Source organism: Ovis canadensis, chromosome 6 (genome assembly GCF_042477335.2).
Source record: "Ovis canadensis isolate MfBH-ARS-UI-01 breed Bighorn chromosome 6, ARS-UI_OviCan_v2, whole genome shotgun sequence".
In the NCBI taxonomy this organism is placed as follows: Eukaryota; Metazoa; Chordata; class Mammalia; order Artiodactyla; family Bovidae; genus Ovis; species Ovis canadensis.
Window position 1 is genome coordinate 60,822,037 of NC_091250.1, and position 25,891 is coordinate 60,847,927.

General features: G+C 43.9%; 1 protein-coding gene across 1 annotated transcript in view; it reads right to left on the reverse strand.

Moving 5' to 3' along the window:
• Positions 1–932: 932 nt before the first annotated feature.
• The window catches only part of LGI2 (leucine rich repeat LGI family member 2), a 29,243-nt gene continuing 4,284 nt past the window's right edge, over positions 933–25,891 (reverse strand). Inside the window, exons 4-8 of the mRNA XM_069593011.1 lie at positions 23,441–23,512; positions 17,964–18,035; positions 17,123–17,292; positions 10,699–10,863; positions 933–2,638 (exon numbers count right to left, since the gene is read on the reverse strand). Coding sequence (XP_069449112.1) covers positions 1,821–2,638; positions 10,699–10,863; positions 17,123–17,292; positions 17,964–18,035; positions 23,441–23,512 — 1,297 coding nt within the window. The 3' untranslated portion in view covers positions 933–1,820. The remainder of the gene's footprint in view (positions 2,639–10,698; positions 10,864–17,122; positions 17,293–17,963; positions 18,036–23,440; positions 23,513–25,891) is intronic.

Below are 25,891 nucleotides of genomic sequence, written 5' to 3' on the forward strand. Positions count from 1 at the left end.
TAAACCACTTTTTACCCTATTCACTCATGTTTAGTAGGAAAGTTTGGAGCAGCAATGCTACTGTGTGTGGGTGAGTTGGGCTGGAAGCCCTGAGCCTGCAGTCCCAGAACGTCCCCACGAGTGCTGCTGTGACCCTGGGCATTGTTCTCTAAGTGCTATTTATTGCCTTGATCTGCATTGCTCAAAGTCTGGAAACAACAAACACATTCATATTTGTGACAAAACATCTACCTACTCATGACTTGGCAAACAATTATTAAAAAACGCAATACAGTATAAGATGAGTGTGCTACTTTTGGAGCCGGAAGAGAACTTACTGGAGAGCTACCCCTGAAAGCTTCCACTTCATATACCCTGAAGAGAACCCCCTGGCCAGGCAGACCATCCACCTGGAACCGCCTACAAAACCAGACCCCATGAGCTTTCCACACCGTCCAGACCAGAGAGATCACCATTTCCCCTGAGTGTGGATGGGGATTCATTGTGTCTGGCTCCAAACCTGGTCCCTCTGGATCAGCCAGAGACCCCCACCCCCCAGAGCCCAGCCAGTACAGGGTGAGGCCTTGCTGGCACATGACCCCATGTGAGGGTGTGGGTTTCTGCTGCTAAAGGGCTGGGAGGGGAAGGGGCACTGCCACCATGAATGCCGGGGTTCTGCAATCTGATAGAGCAGCACCTTCAGAAGGACCGAACTGGCGGCAGCAGTACCAGCAAACGGACCAAGCAGGACTGGAACAGGAGCAGGGGGCTAGGCAGAGAGGCAGGGAGGTAGGCAGTATTTCAATTACTTGACATACTAAGTTGCCCAGAGGGCAAAACATGCATCCATCACAGACTCATCTCTAGGTTTCAAAGAACGTCGAGAGTTGTACAAAACCCTTTTTGACTCCACAAAATCTGACTTCAAAAACTCTACCAAATGCTCATCAGATGAAAATTCCTGTTCTATTGCTCTAGGACAGAATAAAAAGCACCATTCAGTTGTTGGCCTGTCTGCAGGTTACTCACGCACTCAAAGGATGGGTCCAGAGAAGCGCAAGTCGTGGAGAGCATTAAACGAGCACGACTGTGCTGGCCACTGCAGGGGTCAGCTTTGAAGCACAGAGGGGGAGTCGCCTTCGTCTCACTTCTGGGCCCACAGCCGTGATAGACCAGTATGTGTGTCAGCAGAATACTTTCTTTGTAGCAGAGAAAGCAATGTGAAACCTTATTTTGTTAACACACCCATGATGAAGATCCATCTATAAGGAACCAATGAAATAATCAAGGCTCTGCTATTAGGGGGGATTCAGGAAACTGGAAAGGCTCAAAATAGCACTGCTGAGTTGTTATCAGATTTTAAACCGATCATCAGCAAATCTTTTCAGCTGTCTCTGACTTTAAGTGTTCTTACCCAATAGACTGCTACCATGGAATGAGAAGGGCCCAAAATGTGTTCGGTCTTTTTGTTTGTTTGTTTTTATTTCATTATAAGAGCAGTCCCAACTTATCAAGTTTTCTCCTTCCTCGTTAAAAAGGAAAAAAAAAAAAAAAGCTTATTACTTCCCTAGATGGTAAGAGTTAATGCTGTACTCTTTTCTCAGTAATTACAGGCTTTAGGATGTCTTTTTAAGTGGGAGAATGGACGTGTCATGCAGTTAGCCAATAAATGCAATCCCTGATTAAAATATGAGTTCTAAAAGTTTGCAAACTTCTATTTCCCTAGTGCATTTTCAATTTCGGAGATGTGAACCTCGCTTCTTTCCTCCCCCACCCCTCCCCCCGAGTTCTCTCATGTAAGAGCTAAAGCTACGTGTCTTTTAACTTCACCAATCACACCCTCACAAACTTAAGTCGACAACTATGTGTTCAAAAATCTTTGTTTTCCCTTTGAAACTGGATGCGAAAAAGAAATCTCTCCTGTCAGTGGAGACGGCTGTGAAGGAACGAGGCGCCTGCACATAAATCTCCTTAAATTTTTTGAAGAGCTGCTTCTCTTTATCCCACTGGTATATCTGGGAGAACGTGTAGTCGCTCCCCAGGGCCAGGTAGTGATTCTCTTTAAAAGAGAAGGGCTGCAGGGTCATGGCCCCCCGGGACGGGAGAGCCTGGATCTCCACAAACTGCTTGCTGTTCCACCTCATGACCCTGGAGTCCCCGATGAAACGGGTGAGGGACAGGTAGAGGCCGTTCTGCACGCGGAAGCTCTTCACAGCCAGCACGTCCTCCATGTTGGGGATGTCACTGTGGGGAACAAACTTCTTCGAGCTCTTATTCCACTGGAGGATGATGGGGACCTGGGAGCGGCTGGACAGGATCAGGTGTGACTTTCCGTCTATATCCACGAACTCCGCATCCGTGTCCCTGAACCACTCGTGCAGGGACTGGTATGAGTAGAATCCTTTGCTGTTCCATTTATACACGGTTGACAGACCGGCTTTGGAGCTGTCGGCGATGACGAAGAACGTCTCATCCTCGATCTGAAACAGCTCAATGTCGTTGGGCTTGGAAATGCGAGAGACTTCTATGTCTTGGAATTTGACAAACTTGGTCCAGCTCTCGTCGTATCTGTAAATGTGAGAGCCGCCGAAGAGCTGAGCCACCACCACAAAGACCTGATCTTCGATGAGGATGGCCTTGCAGCCCACGATGGACTGACCTGTGCTCCAGAAGAGGAGAGAGAGGGGTTAGGACAGCCACTGTGAGAAACTCTTGTCCAGAGTCAGAGAAGGACAAATGTTATATGATACCACTTCCACGTGAAGTCTAAAAATAATACAAGTAAACTTATTTACAAAACAGAAACAGACTCACATAGGCAGCAAACTTACGGTTACCAAAGGGGAAAGCAGGGAGGGATAAATTAGGAGTATGGGGTTATCAGGTACATACTACTGTATATAAAATAGATAAACAACAAGGACCTACTGTATAGCACAAAGAACTATGGTCACTGTCTGGCAATAGTCTATAATGGAAAATAATCTGAAATACATACGTACATATACAAAATGGAATCACTTTGCTGTATACCTGAAACTAACACAATATTGTAAACCAACTATAGTTCAATTATTTTTAAGAGAAATAACAAACAGCAATGAACAGAGTAAATATTTGTTTATGTAAATCTAAACGATACAGTAGTCTCAGGGGTTGCAAAGAGTCGGACACAACTGAGCGACTTCACTTCACTTCAAACTATATAAAACAAGAATTTCTTCAGGTAAATCAACTGTATTAAACAATATTAATCAGAATATTTTGAGTTTAATCAAGAGGATGAAAAGGATAAATAATTATGTAAATCTAACTGGTATTTAAAAATTGGTAACTAATAAAGTCTTTAGGTAAATTTTTAAAAAAAATGCTTGTCCATTGTGAAACTGATACTCTTGTGAACGTGTAGCCATTGCGGAAAAAAGTATGGCAGTTTTCAGAAATCTTAACAAAGAATTACCATATGATCCAGGAATTCCACTTCTGGGTTTAGACCCAAAGAATTGAAAGCAGGGTCTTGAAGAACACCATGTTCACAGAAGCATCATTCACAACAGTGAAAAGGTGGAGACAATCCAAGTGTCCACTGATGGATGAATAGATACAGTGTGGTATGTACACATCACGGAATATTGTACCACCTTAAAAAGGAAGGAAATTCTGACATGCGGTGTCATGGATGAACTTTGAAGACGTTAGGCTAACTGATGTAAGTGGTCACAAAAAGGCAAACAGTGTCTGATTCCATTCATGTGAGGTCCCTAGAGGAGTCAGTAGAGAGAAAAAAGCAGAAGGGTGGTACCCAGGGTCTGAGAGCAGGAGAGAAAGAGGAGTTACAGTTTAGTAGGCACCGAGTTTCAGTTTTTCAAGATGAATTCTGGGGATCGATGCATGCCTTGGACAGCACACAAACATAGTTAAGATGGTAAATTTTATATTACGTATATTTTCCCACAGTTAAAAAAACAGTTTAAATCTATCTCCATAGAGATAGGTAAGTGTTGGTCACCTTGGCCTTTGGTGTCTTTAGAGGCAGGTACATAATTCAGGAAATTCACTAAGACACAAATTGTCGGCATGCTATTCCTAGCTCCACAGGTCAGAATGAAGCAATTAAATGGGTTTCTTCTCTTGATGGTTAAAACACTGGGAATCAGGACTTAGAGGCGACTCTTCAGCGACTGCCCAGAGCAGGCGCTGCAGGAATACCTGCTGATGAGCCACCATCTGAATGATTCAGCTCTGGCAGCACCAAACCAGGACTTTGCAGGAAAAGGGGAACCTTTTCAGTCATCACTCCTCTGTCTGGGTCAGCTGCCACCATCCTCTCCCCATCTGCACCCAGAGTCTCCCCCAAAGTTTCCCCAGTCTTCCCATTCTAGCCAGAAAACAATAGCACTCCACATCTCAAATAGTACTGACCCTCCATCTAGGTCATTATATTAAAAGTTATTTTTTTCCCCTTATTTCCTAGGCAATTTGGACCAAAGCGAATTTGGTCTGTAAATTACAAGGATAATTATCCAATTTCTATTCTTAGTATTAACTTTGGGGGAACATGGTGACTGGTTTATAGGGTCGTATTTACTTTTCTCTTCCATTGCTTTGGCTTCCCAGCAAGAACCTGGTCCCTTTCCTTTGTTGAAAACTAATTTTTTAATGTTCATCAAAGCAAATTTTGAAAATAATAATAGGTAACACTTCAGTTCAGTTCAGTCGCTCAGTTGTGTCCGACTCTCTGCGACTCCATGAATCGCAGCATGCCAGGCCTCCCTGTCCATCACCAACTCCCAGAGTTCACCCAGATCCACGTCCATCGAGTCTGTGATGCCATCCAGCCATCGCATCCTCAGTTGTCCCCTTCTCCTCCTGCCCCCAATCCCTCCCAGCATCAAAGTCTTTTCCAATGAGTCAACTCTTCGCATGAGGTGGCCAAAGTACTGGTAACATTTATAAAGGCACTATTCTAAGTCCTTTACATGCTTATTATATACTTAGTATATTCCCACTGAATCCTTACAACAGTCTTATGAGGGTGGTACTCTTACTACCATCACCATGATCCTCATTCTATAAAGGCACAGAGAAATTCAGTAACTTCTATAAGGTCACACAGCTATTATACCATGTGGTAGAGTCTGAGACTCAAATCCAGGGAGTCTCATTCCAGTCCACACTCCACTACCAATGTACCAAAGAAGGAAATTTAAAAAAATCACTTGAACTGAAAATGCTGAAATAACACTTAATATCTTGATATAGTTCTTTAATTGCCAATCTTTGCAAATACTCAAAGGTGCTTTTTAAAGAGTAACATGGAAACTTACATTACCATATGTAAAATAGATAGCCAATGGGAATTTGCTGTATGGCTCAGGAAACTCAAACAGGGGCTCTGTATCAGCCTAGAGGGATCGGATGGGGAGGGAGGTGGAAGGGAGGTTCAAAAGGGAGGGGATATATGTACACCTATGGTTGATTCATGTTGAGGGTTGACAGAAAACAAAATTCTGTAAATCAATTATCCTTCAATAAAAAAGTAAATTAAAAAGAAAAGAAATGGGGAAAAAATAGATATACACTTACAGTATCCACAGACTTTTTATAGGCTACTTTTTCCCCTTGGCCATTATGTTGTGAACATTTTCCCATGTTATTGCATCTTCTACAACTTGATTTTAACACTACATAATATTCCATTGCATGGAGACACCATATTTTACTTAACTAATCAATGGCAACCCACTCCAGTACTATTGCCTAGAAAATCCCATGAACAGAGGAGCCTGGTAGGCTACAGTCTATGGGGTTGCAAAGAGTCGGACACGACTGAGCGACTTCACTCATTCAATCCCCTACTGCTGGACACTGTAGTTATTTTCAGGTTTTCATTATTGTAAATACTATGTTTCCCTGTAGGGAAATCTGCTTTTGAAAACCATCTGGCAGTGGAGAGATTGCAGGGCAGATGCTGTGCACATTTTTAAGACTTCTGAGTTTAAACTACTAAACCGCTTCTCAGAAACTTCTGACTCCCACCTGCCAAGGCTAACTGAGGTGCATGCTCCTTGTTCCCCTGAGGCCTTAGCTATGGAGGTCCCTGCTCTGGGGCCTCAGCAGGGGGCCATGTGAGACGGAAAGAATTCCTTTCTTAGAGATGCTCCATAATACCTCTGTCCAGGGGTAGCTTATGAAGTTGTAGCAATGGAGTTGCAACAGCAGCAGAAATCTTGTGTGTGTGTATGTGTGTGTGTGTGTGTGTGTGTATTTTAATCTAGGAGGAGAGATGCTGCAACATATTTAGTCTACAGAAATCAGAAGGCAAATGAAATTAACCCAAAACAGGAGAGTTGAGAAGATATGTAGAAAGAACAAGATGTAAGGTGCAAAGCTGGGGATGGGAGTCATGATCCTGGGTCTCCCTCTCCTACTAGAAGACAGATGTCCCTTTTGCATGATGCCCAGCAGGGCCACAGAAGAGGAAGCATGTGTCCCTCCCATTCCTTGGAGCCCCAGACTTGCCAGGCATGAATGGAGACAAGCCTACCCAGCCCTTGCTGACTCTGGGATCACCCTGTGATCAAACAAGATGATAAATGAGGCCTGCACGGCCCTGAGAGGGGAGAACGGTCCACATTTGCCTTGGTCTGGTTTAAGGCAAGTGGCTCAGGGCTGTGCCCTGGCTCATCCACTTGTCGTATGCCTAGCTTGTGTGAGCTACAGAGCTTTTCTTCACACCAGGCTGAATTCTAGCGAGTCACACTCCTTCCTCCAAAGAACGACTGATCTCCTTGCTTCTGTAACCATCCTTCTCCCATGCCTCCCTCAGGCCATTCTCTGCTGGTCCTGGCATTCCTACACTTGGAAAGTTGTAGAGACATTTTTACTGAAGTCAAAGAGTTAGGGTCTATGGGGGAAGGAGAGCTGCTTCTGGTGGTTGTTTTTTTTTTCACTATAAAATACAGACAATAGTACACACTATGAGGCTGTGTGATTGAGGTAAGAAATGATTTATGAATCACTAAGCACATAAATATGAGCTGCCTTCCTCTAAGTGAAAAATTATGTGACAGTGAATGTTATTTGTGTTCAAGGGAAATTCATGTATTAAGAGAGCAGAGAGAACAGATAAATCATTCCAATAAGGTAATCAAGGAATGCTTCCTGTAGGAGGCTGCATTTGAGCCTGGAAATCCAGGTAAAGGGAGAAACAAAAGAAAGTGAGGTGGCTGAATTGTAAGATATGATCAGAAAGCATTGACAGAAAATTGCCAATATGTGTTTAGAAAGGTGTGTTGGGACCCTGTTGTATGAATTCTGTGTGCTTTCATAAATTAAGAAAAGTAAAATATCTGAAGCTGGTGGATCTCCCTAGTGGTGGCAGCAAGGAAGGAGAATCACGTGTTTATTTTTTATCCTCAACTGATATCCCAATTGTTAAGAATTTACTATATGCCAGGCCACATGCTAAGTGTTACATAAGCTACCCAGTTAAATTCCCATGGGCCCAACACTATGATACCACTTTACAGATGAAATGGGAATTGATGAAATCACCATTTTACAGATGAAAGAGGCTCATGGACGTTAAAACTCACCCAAAGTCACCAGTTAGAAAGATCCAGAGCCAGTTTTATGAAAAAACAGTGTCATGTTGGTATTCCTAAGCTTAACAAACACAAAGCTTAATGAACTGTTGTAGTTTATTTCTTGGGCTTGGCTGTAAGGAGGATCGCCGTGGGCTTTGTGTCCAGCTGCCACCTCTCAGAAGATTCAGACTTCGACCCTGAGAGGCCAAGGAGTCCCTGGAAACCAGCAAGCTCCAGTCCTGGCTCTAGCCTCACCCACTCTGCCCTCACCACTTCCTACCCACCAGCTCTGTGGCCTCTGCCAGGTCACCTGCCTGAACCCTTGCAACAGCCCTTCAGCTACTTTCTCGGATTCCACTTTTGTCCCCTCCCCACACATAGACTACTCTCCACGCAGCAGCTGGACACAACCTAGCATTCTGTAGCAGGCACCCAGATCTTCCATGTAGACTGGCTGATGGCTGCACAAAGTCTTCCATGACTCAGGCAAAAACCCAAGTCCTTGACCTGCAAAGCCCTCAGGAGCAGCTCTTTACCCTCTTTGACTTTGTCTCCTGCAATGGCCCCTGGACCACTCTGCCCAAGCCAAACCAGCCACCTGCATTTTCATCAAACAGGAAAAATACCCTTCTGCTTCTGGACATTTGCACTTGCTCCTCCCTCTGTCTGGAATGTTCTCCACCTCCCCCTACCCCTGCTGTCCATGTGCATCAAGCCCTCATGTCCCACAGGTTTTATTCAGATGCTTCCTTAATGAAGCCTCTACCAGACACTCCATGTAACATTTCAATCCTTCCACGCCTAGCACTTCAAATCTTTCCTCCCTGCAGCCTTTTCCCCTCTTAGCATGCTGCCATCTAATGCTTTGTATTATGGCAATTATTTGCCTTTTGTCTCTTTTTCTCTCCACCATTATAATACAAACTCCTTGAGGGTGGAGGTTTTCCTGTGGCTTGTTCACTGCTATGGCCCCAGCACCTAGACTGGGCTTGGCTCAGAGTAAGTGCTTAAGAAATGTTGAGTGAACAAATGGCTTGAAGAACCTGGTGGTGTGACCTATGCAGTATGTAGGAAGGGCACATGGAGGGCAGTGCTGTTGCTTCCCACCAAGGTCAAATGGGAGAGGGAAAGGGTGGGATGAGCAGTGACGAACCCTGGGCTCTGCCTTGGAAGTGACAGCAGAGTGGCTCAACATACCCGAGCCTCCATCTCTTCATTCATAAAGGTGAGAAGGAAGTCGGCAGTAAGAACTGTCTGTACTGTGCCTGCACTTATCCAGTCCTCACATCCAAGTAAGGCAAATCTCCTGCCTATTTCACAGATGAGAAAGCTGAGGCTCAGAGGCCACAGCTACTTCCTAGCACATAGCAGAGTCAGGAGTAGAACCCACATTCATAGGTTTTCAAAACCTGAGTTCTTTATACACCTCCTCTCTTTTGAACTAATGGTGCTTGTCCTCCACCTATGGGCAGGGGACCTGCAGTAACGCCTCAAATAGCTATTGTGAATTCCAACGAGACTAACCAGTGCCTGGATCCCCCTAAGCCCACAGCCAGGGCCAGCAGGAAGCACTGGCATCAGAACTCCTTGCTTCAAGGCGTGACTTCACTCTGCTCCTACTTCCTCAGGGGGGAGGCAGGAGAGAAGGCAGAGGGGCTGGTTCACTTAACCTCACCGATCTTCCAGGTCAGAGAAAAGACACAAGCAAAAAACCTTGCAGGTAGCAAAGCGAGTCCCTCTCTCACCCTCCTTTTTCCTCTAACATGGACCGGCTTTAGGGTCTTGAGGCCTGGGCTTCCCTCCATCCTCCATCCTGCGCTGCACTGTGAACCGCAGCACTCACCTGTGCTGAGTCTGCGCTTGGAGTGAGTAAGGCTGCTCCCCAGAAATGTGGGCTCAGCACTGGGAGGCCAGATGGCATCTTGGAGCATCGAGATGTACGTCTCACAGACCTTTCGCCAGATCAGGCTCATTAGCAGCCTCTGCCTCCAATGGTGAGCGTCTCGCTCCCTGCATCCCTGCACCTGCGGCAAGGCCACCTTAGGCCTGAGAGGTTCCTAGGAGCCTCTGGACCCCGAAATGCTACCTGGACATGCCCCCTCTGCAGCAGCAAGATGCTGCTAAAATCAGACCAAGAATCATAGAAAAAAACCCTCACATGGGGCCACAGTTAACGGTGCTGTTTGTAAAGTCAGTATTATGATCAGACTGCATTTCAATAAAGAAATCTTGGAAAGATTATTTTGACTTTATCCACTTATTTAAAAAGCAAGTAGATGGTCCATTTTTCGTAGCTCTAAGACGCTGGGATACAATGACAGCACTGAATGAACAACCGAGTCTTATCCCAAAGGTTTGAACTAAGGGAGCCATTTATGCTTATTTTGTATCTATTTACTAAAAGGAAGGGCTTCCCAGGTGGAACTCGCCTGCTAAAGCAAGAGACATAAAAGATCTCTGGGTTTGATCTCTGCGTTGGGAAGATCCCCTGGAGGAGGGCATGGCAACCCACTCCAGTATTCTTGCCTGGAGAATCCCATGGACTGTGGAGCCTGGAATGCTATATTCCATAGGGTAACAAAGAGTTGGAGACAACTGAAGTAACTTAGCACGCACACACTGAAACGAAGCAGTGGTCACCAGGGCCTGGCCAGGGGGCAGTAGAAACAGCTATAGAGTGTGTGTCTGTGTGTTGTGTGTGTGTCCGTACATGTGTGCATGAGAATGTGTGTGTACATGTGTACATGTATTAACATTCTAGGATGCATAGAGCTGCTAGAAAGCTGGTGCAGTGTTAGGCTGTCACGACTATTCAGGATCAGCGGATTCCAGAAGTGACTTCTCCCCATTTCAGGGAAGTGCTTCCCACCACAGGCCCCCCACCACCCTCTCCCTTTACAGAAGGATCACCAACAGTAAGCAGAATCACCACCAGAGCCTTCTGTTTGCATCATAACTCACCACATCCAGAAAGAGTTGGAGAGAAGTGGGCAGGCTGGAAAGTGTTCCCAAATCAAACCAAGCTGGAGAGCCAAGCTCCCTCTCAGGATGACAAAGAACATTTCTTCTCTCCCGGGTTTTAGACTACTCTGAAATGAGGTCAGTACATCCAGTCAAAGCCACAACACACCTGTAATGTTGTCATAGCTCCGGAAATTCATTTCGATGTGGTCCCATTCCAGCACCATGCAGTTCTCCATGCTAGGCTGAGCGATGGCCACGTACACGTCATTCTTGGAGTTGAACGTGTCCACTGAAACTGACTGGTAGGGCAGAGTCTGATGAACAACAAAATCTGGGAATGCGTGTTTAAAAAAAAAAAAGTCCCCATGAGATCTCCTGTGGGAATTATGGACCGCTACCCCTACCCCTTTTATCTTTTCTCTCATTGATTCCAAAGAGGACTGGGGAGGAGGGAGGGTGGGAGAGAACACCACACATCCCAGCGTGTTTCAGTCTGAGAGAGTCCTGAGGGTTCTGGCTTGCACGGGATTAGCAGATTGAACTCACAGCTTCTTATACAGCTTCCTTGAGATAAATAGCTCATGAGTTTGGCTAGAGTATCTCAAAGTTTTAAACAAATTTGGTGAGACCTGGCTTTCAGAAAGACAGGATAGCAAGGATGCCGCAGAGTAACATTCCTGAAATTACCATGAAATTCACTCTGTGAAGAAGGGATGCTGTGGTTAAATTCATTTGGGAGATGCTGTATTTTTAGCTCACTCAGAATAGCCCCAGTAATAAAAAAAAAAAAAAAGTGAAAGTTAACTTCCAAAAAGGAAACCCAACTGAACTCTCTGCCTAGGTCTTGGAGGTTTATAAAGCCCACAGTTTGGGGAAGTTAACCTAAGTGTGTTTACTGATTACTAGCCTCATACAGTGCTAAGTATGGCAGTACCTGGGATCTGGGCAACGCTCTGCAGCTCAGACAGCAGCTGCAGGAGATCTTGAATTTTCCAGCAGCATAGAAGCCGTCCTATTCGAGCACACGCTCTGCTCCTCCATTTAGTGGTAAGTCAATACCCGTCATCTGTATCGCTCCCCTGAGCTACAATGACTCACTGTGTGAAATCTTGGTAGGAATGTACAGTTTCACCAAGAAACGGGGTTAACATGCCATTGGATGCAAGAATAGTTAGTGTGTGCGGTAGCCGGAGAACTAGTAAAGAAAAAAATAATTTAAAAAAACCCCAAAACACTCATAAGAGTTTATTTCTCTGGCCAGAAATATTTTAGGGTTCACTGCTTCTTGGCAGGCTAAAAGCGCCCAGAATAAAATGAGGGTGGATGTCTGGTTTAGGAAAGTCATTCCTATGAGAAAAGCCTGGCTTTGCCCACCTCTTCCCCTCGCAATCCTTCTCCATGCCTGCTGAAGTCCCATCTCCTCTGCAAGCCTGTTCTGATGGGTCCAATCCACGGGACCAGTTCTAACTCACTGGACTCACAATCAGGCACTATTGTTCACATGTGATTATTCACGGTGATTGAATCTCCAGTTTTGTGGCCTCCTGGTAGCTCAATCAGTAAAGAGTCTGCCTGCAAGGGGAGACTCGAGTTCAATTCCTGAGTCAGAAAGATCCCCTGGAAAGGAAATGGCAACCCACTCCAGTATTCTTGCTTGGGAAATCCCACGGACAGAGGAGCCTGGTGGGCTACAGTCCATGGGGTTGCAAGAGTCGGACACAGCTTAGCAACTAAACCTGCCTACTCATAGTGACATCAGGGTCAGATTTGGAAAAATTCGAGGAATCTTAGCTCCAGAAGCTGAAGCTCAGAGAGAGTGTGCTCTTGGCCACTGACACACAACCAGCATGGTGTGTCTCCGGAAGGGCTTCCTAAGGAAGGGCCTGGGTCCCCATGACAGAAGCTCACAGCCACCATTCAAGAAATAACTGACTCAGAAGCCTCACAAAGATGCCAAATGAGAAAGGCATTGAAAAGGCAGACACCAGGTAATAACTAAGGAAGGCCAGTGCAGAAGGCCCAGGGGCAGGGCAGTGGCAGAGCAGCTGAGCCAGTGTTGAGGTGGGAAGCATGGACAGGGCTGGGGCAAGCAGTGCCCGTCAGGGGCAGGAGAAGGTGGGGCTGAGGAGTAAGGGCAGAGGAGGCACTGGAAGGAGCACTGTGCCTGCAGTCAAACCACCTGAAACCACCTTCTGCCTTTGAACTCCCAGGCTGTGCACTTCCCTTTACAAGGCCTCAGTTTACTTATCTGCAGTATGGGGACAATGATACTGCCTTCTTAAGCTCAGTGGCAGGGACAGATTGGGCAATGCTGTGGACATGCTGACCTCAGACTCAGCACACGCGAAGCAGTCCCCTCCACTGTTCTGGCCACTGCTAGGCTATCTCTCGGGGAAAGTATCCATTGTAATGGCATCTAAGATAAAACGCCAGAGTTATGAATCTGGTTTTTTGCTGAGTGACCTCGGGGAAGTTACCCAACCTTTCCCTGCCTCAGTTGCCTCGTCATTTGTTATGATTCATACTCATGTAGAACAGTGCTTTACATGTGATGTGTGTTCATACGCGTCACCTGTTTGGAGGGGCCCATTTCATTGCAAGTGGACAGGAGCTACTGACTTGGCGAGTGTGGGAGGGCTGACCTCACCCCGGCCTACTCTGAAGATGTCGGGGCAGAGGATGGGCCTGAATGAAGGACACTTGCAGGTGTAGAGAAAAGGGGGAGAAGCAGAGAGAAGGCTGCTTCTGCCTCTGACAGCAAAAGGTGGCCAAGGATCTGTGGGGACAGGCGGCAGGAATGGAGGAGGTGATCCCCTTCTAAAACATTCAGAAGCACCAAGGCAGGTGGGACAGATGGGCTCCTAACCCGCCTGCACCTACTGCTCCAGGAACTCAGGGAAGAGCTTCAGATTCCCCAGGAATAAAGTGAGAGCCACTTCTATCTCACAAGGGTGCTGCAGAGACCCAACAGGAGGGAGCTGGTAAGTGTGAGTGCCCAGCCTTGGCTGCACTCAGGACTTTTATACATGTCCCAGCGACAGTGAGAAGCTGCCTGTGTGAAGACTTAGGGAAGAGTCAGCATGGCTCCAGGCTCCCTCTCCTCTCTCAAGATCCCCCAAATACCAGCGCTGCTTGGTCAAAGACTGAAAATCGGAAAACTTGCCTGATTCATTCCAGTGGGCCCTGGCGGTCCCAGTGCAAAAGTCAGAAAGTGCTCTGGGGGCTGCAAGAGGTTTCCATGTTTACAGGCTGATCACTGGGAAAGGGAATAGGAGCAGCCATGGTCTGTTCCCTTTCTTGGAGGTAGAAGAGTACTCAGCGAGTACAGCCGTGTTCTTTGAATTGCAGCCAAGAAGGCTATCACTTCCTCTTGCATCTCTGCTTGCCTTTTCTCATCCAAGTGTGCCCAAGGTTACAAACACTCTCGATGGCTATAACCCCAACTCTCCTTGTATGCACAGACCTCTGCCTACACTGAATTCCCAGCAACGTGAGCACTCATGAGCTTAAAAATGCAGGCTGTTCAAAGCACAGACCCAAAAGTTTACATTTTTTTATTTTAAAAAGTTCCAGAAAGAGAGCTGCCAAAATATAGAGAGCATTTTACAAATCTAGCCTCTAATGGCCCTATTTCCATTGATTTCCCCAAAAACGTTGGTTTCATATTTTCTATATCCAAGCTGACAAGGCAGAGATTCCTAAATCATTTGAATTATAAATCTAATTCTTTTTTTTAAGTTTTTTTTTTTAATGTGGACCATTTTTAAAATCTTTATTGAATTTGTTACAATACTGCTTCTGTTTTATGTCTTTTGGCCTCGAGGGTGTGTGGTATTTTAACCACCTACCAGGGATCGAACCCGCATCCCCTGTACTGGAAGGCAAAATCTTAACCACTGGACCGCCAGGGAAGTCTCATAGATCTAATTCTTAATAGGAGACTCCTTCTCCCTCTTTGATGCTGCTGACCAAAAAGGGGAGGAGGAAGGGGAGGAAGAAAGAAGAGAAGAAAAAGGGGAAGAAACGGGTGAGACAATATGACTGATGAATGTGTGCTTGTGTGGATGGGGGAGGGGACCTGGAGAATTTAAACATTTGCCCCTATCCCCCTCTTACATTACTTGTCAGAGACAGCAAAAGCACATTCATTGTGGAAAGATCTCAAACAATCCACATATTGATATGACATCAATTTACTAGTGTTAAAGTATTAATGGCCTTCTCTGCAAGAAGCCCTGCCACTTCCATTCACATCGGATTAAGTTCATGATGTCAGTAGGACTCTGACAATTTAGGCCTTGCTCCCACTGGAATCAACAGATTTTTACATAGCTATTTATAGCACTTGCAGGAAATAAATTATACATGATGCTGATCCTATGGGGAGAGAAACTGCACATTAATGCATTATTTCTCTTTGCATTTTCATCAGCCCTGAAATAGGGAAGCTAACGGGACAATTAGGATGCAAAATTCACTCCCTCTAAGGAATTTAGTGAATTATCCATCTAACATGGGGAATCATGAGTAGGTAACAGGGATTTTGGAGGTGGTTAAAAATAGACTTGAAGCAGAGGGTTATGGAGGGACTGTGATTAATCTGGAGAGCTGAAACCAGCCAGGGGTGGCTTTGTGGTGTTAATTACACCCCTGCGCTAGGAACAAGATGGTAATCATACGTTCCTCTCCCTGGGAAGAACAAGGTGAGACATCTACCTAAAGAATTTACTCCTTCCTAAAACCCTGAGCTAAGAGGAAAACGAGGCACTGAGAAAATATGCTTCTTCCCCCATCTCATGTGAGGATGCAATACCGGTACCATGAATCTCAGACTTGACTTTCCAACTTCCATCCCTCTTCACCTATTTCTTCCCCAGTCCTAAATAAAGCACCAGAGGATGAGGCTTGATCTGAACCAGAAGATAGGAACGGACTATATCTGGGGGTGGGTCACAGCTTGCTGGCACCATTTTTTCATGATGGAAGATGCTGTGAGCCAGAGTTTATTTGTTCATGAGCCTTAAGGGGATAAAACAAGTGCAAAGGCAGAATCATCATTTCCTTGCTTCTAGGGTGGGGTGCTAACTTTCTAAATTTTAGCAAAAAGCTTGTTAGGGAAGAGAAATATGTATAAGAGAATGCCCAAAATGTGTTAAGGACTTCATGCGACCCCGGAGATGCTAGGTCTGGAACAGATCCCCAAGTTCCAAGGCTCTCTACAGCCCAAGCTATTTCTCTCTGAGACTGGCAGTTTTCACACACTAGGGCCAGGTGTGAAGAGAACAACCGAAAAGCTGCTCACTTCAGTGTGGGGTTTAGAAAACTCTCCAGAAAAAATGAGAAGAGGCAGAAAGGAGCCCCAGTGAGCTGTGGTTTCACATTTCGTACGGCATGGCCTTCAATGCCACCTTTTGGTGCAAACGTCATTGACCATGACCTCTGATTTATTGCGCTACTCTACAATACAATAAATAAACCCCCAGTGGCCTCAGCTGGCTAAAGGGCACCTGCCAATTACACAGCTGAATAAGCCCCTGTTCAGCGATGAAAGACAAGGGCATTTCCATAAGACTTCAAGTTTCCCCTCAGAAAAGGACAGAACTTGTCGGCGTCCCTTATTGACAAAGATATCTGGAAATAATTTTTACTTCTGAGTTTTTGTTTGTTTATTTGATCGAGGGATAGCAGTAGGGTTTAAATGTGGCATTTTGTTCTTGGAGTTTTTGTCTTTTGAGTTTCTGTAACTATTTTCTGAGTTTTCAATCCTGCTGCTCCTACTGACATGCCTTGAGGCTTTGTAGATATCAACTCTCAGCCTGAATGTTTATTTTTATAAGTCTGGTAAGCAGGTTACATACTGTGGATTGATCTGCTCTCCTTTAAAATGTGGCTTTAAAAGCCGTAGAAACTCCATCTAAGCTTTCATATGGAGCTACTCTCCTATTTTCTACAAGACATGACAGTTGAGACAGTATTTTAATTTTCTCTTTTAACCTAAAAATGTATAAACTGAAACCTTGAGGCAGGCCATAGAAAAAATAATCAAACTTTCTTCACATTTTGTCTCCTCAGTGTGAATTTTTCGCTTTGATAGCTCGTTGTTAACTTGCATTTCCAGTCTGCCATGGTTATGTATGACTTACCTAGTTATCTCATTTTACATGGAACTACGAGAGTGATTCATAGATTTTTAAAGTCTGGTATTTATCAGTTAAGTGTCAAATAAATTTCATATTATTCAGTCAAGAGAACAGTAATTTAGGCATCTCTGCACTGGCTTTCCATGAAGCCTAGCCTGACTTGAAAATGTTCTCACGCCAAACTCACCAGTTCCTGCCTTAAAAGCTTTAGAGAAATTTTAAATCGTAAAGAATCAAAATTAAAGTCAGTGCAATTAATACAAATCCTTCCAGACTGCTGAGATATTTTCCCTGCCACGTCAACTCATTTCTTTTTTAATGCTTTAATTTCCCCTAAAATAATTTTGATAGAAAACTTTTGTCCCTACATTTTCCAACTCCCCATTGATGGTATTTTTAAAGAAAGGATTGTTCTAAATAGCAGACTTTGATGACAGAGGTTCCGAATACCTGTAGTTGTGCATTCATAGTCAAAGCTGGTCACGTCATTCAGCTTCTTTTCCTGATATTCCGGTGGACCGATACATAGGACATCAGAAACGGTGGAATTCGTCATCTTCAACCACAGATACAACCACTTGGCTTTGCAGTCACATTCAAACTTATTGCCCCTCAAATCTCTAACAAAACAAAACAAACACAGACACAGAGAAATAGACATGTCAGAAATGTTTTGGCAGTAATATGAAACTCCAGAACTCTTAATATCCTGACATATTTAACAAATCCCCCAAAACGGAATTTTTTAAAAAGTTTCTATTTCATGCATCCAATGTCCTTTACTTCTCATTGACTTCATTAAACACTCTTTAGTGGCCTTGATTTTAACCATATAGCACACAGAGAGTTCTCAGAGTTGACACACCACTATTTCTGCAAATCCTCTTGAAAATGTCACCACACCATGCTAGAAATGGGGGAGGGTGAAGAATAGCACCCAGCATGGGTCCTCACACGCAAAAACGAGACACTACAGGAAGATAGTTCTGACAAATGCAACTGATACTTTAAGATATCATTAAACTTTGTCCAATAAGGGATGACAAACACAAGAAGATAAAGCAGATGGGGGAAAAAGGGGGACCCTATCACCCAGCATGCCGAATGACCACTGGCCTAATGCTACTAAGCACAGTTAACAAGGCAAAATTAAACACAGTACCATCTATATGCCGTTTCCCAGCGTTTGCTGCCTTGTCATGGATTTTTAGCTATTACAACAACAAAACGCAGCATAGAGGGAGACTGAGTTTTAAGACAAGCACACATAAACTTAAATTTCATTACTTACAGTTCAATCAAAGAGTCTAAATCACTGAAGACATCCCTTGGGAGTGCTTTTATGTGGTTGTTGGCCAAAGAACTAGAACAAGAAAGTCACGATTTAATGTGTTTATTATCTTTATGCCCAGTCACTCTGAAGTCCCTTAAATAATGCAAGTGATTTAAAACAGACCTCAGTGTAGTTCAATGTCTGACTTTGGTCACTGATACCAAGATAAAGAATTTTAGTTTAGTTATACAAAGATAACAGAGACGCTGAACTACACAATATAAGTTTATTTTGTTTTTAAAACAAGCATTTATTAAGCTCTTGATATATATGTTAAACCTCATGTTTTATGATATATATGATATACGTGTTGGCAGCTCACGTTTCTCAGAATAAAAGCCAAAGTCCTTTAGATGGCACCCAAGGCTCTCCATTGGCCAGTCACCTCCATTCCCACCTACCCGTGGGACTGGATCCCTAATGACTCCGATCACCCACACTGGTTCCTTTGCTGCTCCTCACACAGGCTAGGCATGCTCCCAGCTCAAGCTCTCTGAACCTGCTGTTCATCTGCCTGATGCTCTTCCCCTAGTTACTCACATGGTTCAGCCAGCACCCTCTCCAGGCCCATCCTCCACTTTCACCACCTTCCCTAATCTCTACACAAGTCCCTTCCATGCTCTGTTGATCTTCATTGCACAACCAGCACTTAGCAAACACTATATATTATCTATTTGTTTATTGTCTGTGTATTCTCCCTAAACATAAGCTACATGAGATGAGAGGTTTTTGTCTGTCCACATCTGTATCCCTTGCATCTAGCACAGTGGTACACAGTGGGTACTCAGTACGTCTCTCTCAATGAATGGTTTAAACACCAAATGAGAATGATTAAAAAACAAAACAGATGTTCAGTCTTATCCCAAGAAGTTCCCCAGTAGGGCATCCAAGTGAAATTTATTACTTGTGACTAAAAAAAAAAAGGACTCAGTAAATACTCTTTTACATAAAGAATCTCCGCTCTAACCTTAATGATAATACAAAATCTCAGTGAACCACAATGTTTAGGGAATGACTGATTGAGATCAATCTCATTTTCTCATTAATGAAACCATTCTGCATTTTTGTTCTTCGAGTTGAAGAACTTTCTATAATGTCTCTCTATAACATAGCCCCCATCTTCAAGAAGTAGATTTGAACGAATATTATCAACTCTTTCTCTGATGATTTAGGATTATGCAGTGCCCTGCCATCATCCTGCTGAAGATGAATGTCCATGTTGCTGGGCTGCTGACGTAGAAAGATGTTAGGTGTTGAAACGATGTACATCAAGTCTGATTTCCCCCAGGCCTCGTGCCCTGAGTGAGTCAGCCAAAACACTCTTACTTTTATTTTCCTCTACACACTGGAGTACAAACAGAAAACATATAAATGATAATCAACACGTAGGGAATTGAGCATCACCCTCTTTAAAAATATATATGAAATCAGTCTTTTATAGCATTCTAATGACCCATCCAAGAAGTGGGAATGAAAGAGTGTTCTTCCTTAGAGTCAGCTAGGATAGAAAGCTTTGTGCCCATTTTTAATCCAAACATTCTTACTGCGTGATACCAACAGAATACAGGGAGACCTATAGTTTCTGAATTATGTCCTTTCTCATCCAGGTAACCACAAATGGACTAAAATACAATTTCACGTATCATTTTACATTTCTTTCCTAAATGATTTATTTGTACATTTTTAAAGATGCTGGAAATAGGTTGGACAGATGATAAATTGGAATTGAAACTACAGACTGTAGATTACAGACTTCGGACTGTAGTCAGACTGAACGTTCTCTAGAAGCTGCTTTTTGAAATTTAAAAAGGAGATAGTTGTTTTTATTTTTTTCTGGTTGCTAGTCACTTTTTTTTAAGTAAAGCACTATTTTTTAGTTAATTAAAGGTTACTAGTTTAGCTAAATATTTTTAGTGAATTGAAATTCACTGGATTGAAGTGACAAGCATATATGGAGTCATCAAGGCCAAAATAAAAGAAACTGTTCTAAATGTTCAATTTAGATTTCAGAAAGCTGAATTATTTAGATGGATTATCCACCACCACCTCCCCACACCCCTAGACTCAGTGCATAACATCTCACTTTCCACTTCATTTTGTCTATAAATTCATGGCACTTACTTCATTTCTAAAACTACTTAACAGCAAACTGGTCCCTTGGGCTTTGTGGAAAAACAAATGTCCCAGATTTTAGTTACAGATTGGCACTATTCCTTCAATGCTTTGAAACCTGATCTATGTTTCTTTGTGTATGAACGTGAGTCTGCAGGTGTTAGAAAAGTTCATAAAAGATAAAAAGCAGGTACTTAAACAAGCAAATTTCAGATAGTCACTTCCTTAAGCACAGGAGTGAAGTTTAGTGAGCTGATGTGTTCTCTTTGCTTACCAGTTCACACACAAAAAAAGAGGATGGGGTGGGCTGGGGATCAGCATCTTCTTTAGACAGTGTTTGCTGCTTCGCTCACGCTGCGTGCACACTCGGCCATGTCCGACTCTTTGTAACCCACCAGGCTCCACTGTCCATGGAGTTTCCAGGCAAGAATACTGGAGTGGGTGGCCATTTCCTACTCCAGGGAATCTTCCCAACTCAGGGATCTAACTCACTCCTCCTGCATTGGCAGGTGGATTCTTTACCACGACACCACCTGGGAAACCCTGAACAGCATAGGAAAAGTTTTTTATTACTACATACATCTCCAGCCTTAGAGGAGTCAACTTTAAAAGTCATAAGACTCACACTGCAGTAGATAGAGCATATAAGGAAAACTCAGCTTAGTAACTCATTGGTCTGCCAGTGAGTCAGAAAGAACATCCTGCTGGTTTAGCCCCATGTGAGATGCTGGCGAGGAGTAGAGCTAATGGGAGAGCTGTAGGAACCCTGCCCTCAGGGAGCTTTCAACACAGCTCAGAGACGAAACTAGCATCCGTGAAAATGGCATCGACCAATTTGGCCACTGTCTACAGCCAAGAGCTGGTTGTGTGGAGTCAGCAGGGCAGGCTACAAGAAGGGAGGAGGGCGGATCAGGACTGGCTCCAGGGAAAAGACAGAACTTAATCTGGACTGTGGAGGAAAAGGCAGATTCCAGAAGACTGTGGGCAGAAGAAACCATCTCCTGGGCAAGGGAAATGATGTAAGGGAAAGGTTGGTTATGGGGGTGAACTGGGTGTGCTCAGGAGAGCCCAGTATTGTGGGCATATTCAGGGAAATCAGTCTGGAGAGCCGGGGAGAGGGTGCTCTGTAGGCTTGACTGGAGGATGGTAACACATGCCAGATGAATATACATCTCCTCTAATACATCAGATGCACTCTGGACCCAAACAAAAGACTCCTTTGTTTCCTCTGTGTGTGGCCCTGCGTGTCACACAGACAAGGAGGTGCCTCTTGCACACATATGGGTAACACAGCATATGGTTGTATGTGCAAATGCACAAGCACACACACAGTCATGTGCACCCATGAGTAGAAGTACATGGACCCAAGGGCCCACATACACAAAAATATGCAAATATATATGAACAATACCTGCATATTCACACCTGTTTTCAGATCAGGGACCCACAGCCAGTTGGTTCAATGAAAGCTGACATCTGGGCAAAGTCAACCTGTCACACTGGCTTTGCTTTAGGTGCAGAATCTGCCCAGAGCCTTTGCTCAGAAACAAAGCCCCTCATTCCTGACTTTTGGGAAGTGGATTTGTCTGGCCACAGCTGTTCCTCTCCAGACATCCACAGCTGTCTTACCAAAGACCCTGTCTAGCCACCCAAACTGCCAAGGCTACTCAGCAGCCATTGGAGAAAACTGAGACTTCTTCATGAGCGGGTGGAGGGAATGATGATGCTCTGCTGTGGAGGAGGAAGACGATGATAACGCCAACCAGATCTTAGGCATTTACCATGGATAATGGGCCGGATGCTTTGCAAACAAGCATTAACCCACCATATGCAGCTATTTTATGAGTTCAGTATAATCATCCCCATTTTCAAGGATGAGGAAAATGAGGCTCAAAAAGGGTTAAATAATATTAACAAATGGCATCCTTGAGATTTGCACTTAAATCTGTGTAACTCAAAGCCCACTGTCTTGGCCTCTGCAAGAATGTGGGGATTGGGCATCTAGGCTGAATCTGAAAAAACAATTAACACTTTTATAGGAAAGAAAGAACTCACAGAGAAATAATGCCAACAAGAGTTTGATGCTGTCCAGGATCGGCTGTGCTGTTTGGACCTCCCATTCCCGCTCCCTCATCTCCTTCCTCTACAAACTGTGACTCAGGCAAGACTTTTGATTGGTAGGACTCCAGAATCAAGTGCTCGCTGAGCCTACTGACAGATACCTTTGCCTCTATCAGGGTCTGACATAAAAGATTATCTCTCTAGATGCTTTATCAGTTAGAGTTCACATACGGGAGGTACTGCCACCCTTGCCTAATACTCTTGCTCAAAGCCCTTCAATTTCCCCCCTTTGTTTTTTTGACCATAGACAAGCTCACTATGGAAATGGGGTATGTTATCCTACTCAAACACAAAGTTTCTAGTATGCAAATATGACTGGTTCCTGGCTGTGAAATTGCTCCTACCAAGACAAAGACGATGTTCACATTTTCATAAGCTCAGCCACTACTTCTCCAGTTTTCTAAATTTGCTAAGTGTGTGTGTGCTTATTTCATTTGATACGCCAATTCAAATCAATTTGTTTAATTTTTTTCTCCAGAAAGCTATTAAAGAATCCAGAGAGCTTAGCTTAAGCAACAGATAAATCCAACATGAAAGAAAAAGCTATTTGCATTCAAATTAAAGGAACCACAAAAACATCTCTATTCTGCTTCAACAAATGTTGATCTTCCATTCAGCATTCTTCAGTGAGTTAGGTAAGCCTCAGTTCCCCAAATCTGTACAATGGGGACTCCCAGATTAAGGAGAAAGATAAAGAAAAGCTTACTAAGCACAGAGTAGGTATGCAATACAGTACATGCTTCTTTCCTTTCCACCTCCTCCATCACTCCCATCACTCCCTGATTTCACAGGCAGTCATGTGAACCATAATGGTGATTCAGGAGGATGGAGAAGATAAGAAAGCCAAGCGTATGAGTGCTTATGATGGGATGGTGGCTGACTGACAATATAGAAACCTCTCGGGCAATCTAGAAATGAATTTCCTTCAGTGGATATTACAATATGGACAAAACAGCCAAGAAAGAGAGGCACTGGGAACTCTACTCAGCACTCTGTAATAACCTACATGGGGAAAGAATTTGAAAAAGGGATATATGTATATGTATAACTGAATCATTTGGCTGTACACCTGAAACTAACACAACATTGTAAATCAACTATACCCCAATATAAAATAAAAATGTTTAAAAAGGAGAGAAGCACCAGGAAGTGACCCTCATTCTACACATTAAAGAAATCACAACACTTTTCACAGGACTTACAGATGAGTCAGGTCACGGAGGCCACGGAAGGCGTTTCTTGAAATTGTTTCTATTTTGTTCCCTTCAATGAACCTAAGAAGAAAATCCATATAATTAAACTGAATTTTCTGTGCTTAATACCTAAAAAAAAAAGATACTGGGGTGCTTTCAGAATGGAATCTAAAAGCACTTATGAATTCCAGAAATTAACGTCCAAAGGCTCGGCCAGCGACACCAGATTCCAAGTGGGGACCGGATATGTGCGCAAGAGTGCATGCACACAGATACGCTTTTTGCATTCCTTCCAGAAGCAGCGTGGAAGTCCTCAAAGTCACAGTCAGCAGCATGAGTAGAAACACTTTGGGGGAGAAAGAAGAAAGGCCTAGACAAAGGCAAAGGAAAGGAAAGGAAAGTGATGTCTCTCAGTCGTGTCCAACTCTGCGACCCCATGGGCTATAGTCTACCAGGATCCTCTGTCTGCGGGATTTTCCAGGCAAGAGTACTGGAATGGATTGCCATTTCCTTCTCCAAGACCACGGCAAGAGATTCTCAAATTCCACAAGATTGGAACGCTTCCAGACCTCTTTCTCCCTCCAACCTTCTTACATTTCACAGCACCTGGCTATTAATATTTTTCTTTATATCATTGTCCCTTGAACACAGCCCTCTGTTTTACACCTCCATATTGAAGCCTTTGGGCTTCACAGGTGGCTGAATGGGTAAAGAACCTGACTGCCAATGGCAGGCGACACAAGAGACATGGGTTCAATCCCTGGGTTGGAAGGATCCCCTGGAGGAGGGCATGGCAACCCACTCTAGTATTCTTGCCTGGAGAATCTCATGGGCAGAGGAGCCTGGTGGGCTACAGTCCATATGGTTGCATAGAAACAGACACAACGGAAGTGACTGAGTTTTTATGCACACATTGAAGTCTTTGCCCAGGGAGAATTCAATTAAACTTCCAACAAGCTTGGGCTTCCCTTGTGGCTCAGCTGGTACAGAATCTGCCTGCAATGCAAGAGACCTGGGTTTGATCCCTGAGTTGGGAAGATCCCCTGGAGAAGGGAAAGGCTACACACTCCAATATTCTGGCCAGGAGAATTCCATGGACTGTATAGTCCATGGGGTTGCAAAGAGTCGGACATGACTGAGAGACTTTCACTCACTCACTCACTCCAACAAGCTTGAGTTCATGATGTCCTGCACAGCGTCACCTCTGAACACATGGGCAACAAAGACAGAGATACTCTCTAGATCTCTAGGTCACTGGAAATAGAAAGTATAAGGAAGTTGAGCACAGACCAAACTTCTTTCTCAGTGCTTAAATGTCTTAGAGCTTGCACATAGGATCTCACAATAAAAACTCCAGCCGTGCTTTAAAGTCTTTGTGGGAAATACCTAAAGTGAATGCACTGGGACTATTCCCTAGGGCCACAGAGAACTAAATTTCAGTTTACGGCCTCACATTTCTTCAAGTATAAGAGGGGCTCTGATGAGATAGTCCCAGGGAGAGGCTTTTTGCACTGTGATGTCATTAGTTAGTGAAACAGTTCTTGATTCGTACACTGAGAATGATCTGGTATTTTTTTTTTTTAATCAGGGGTCTATTCAGTAATAAACTTCAGTATAAACTGAGAAGCAAACTTCCTTCTCAATAACTTTGACAGGAAGATACACTACTGGAAAGAGAGAACAGATTGCTCTTCACTCAGCACCTCCATTGACTGTTTATATACTTCCGTAGAACCTAGTTAAACTTAGTGCTTCAGCCTGACCACTCTTCCCTGGTTACCTAGACTATCGGGGATTATAACAGTACCTGTATTATGTGTCCTCTGGAGAAAGAATTCTTCCAGAGACATCTTTCCTGGGGACAGAAAATCAGCAGAGAGCTTTCCTAGACATAGGATGTGCTTAGAATTCAAATATCTCAGATAAGAAGGCAGAGACAAGGTTTTAAAAATCCTTCTGAATACTAAGTGAGGAAATCCCATCTGATAGCTGGATTAATATTATTACAAAATGGCAAAAGACAAGGATGGGAGAACTTAAAGGGAAAATCAGAGGGAGGGCAGAGCTACTTGCTGGTGAGGGGATAACTACACATCTGAAAAGGGAAAAATAACCTTGATTTTAAAGGAGCAAAAATAAAATTAGACTCCAGCAGCAGCTCACCGGGGGTACTGCAAATGGGATACAGGACAGTTGAATTAAAAACATGAAGTTGTAGCCCCAAAGAGGGAGACTTTCTTACAAATATGTAACCCCCGGAATCCTTCAGCTATATTTCTGGCTGATCAGCAAATCCACGCCTAGTTTTGAGAGGTAAAAATACCCAATGCAATTTCCAATTGTGCTTACAACATGACAAATTAAATGTCAGCAGAGAGTGAATGAATATCTTTCCTTCTTTGTTCCCTTTCCCCCTCTTTTTCTCCAACCTCCTCCTGTCCCAGCATGTTCATACACAAA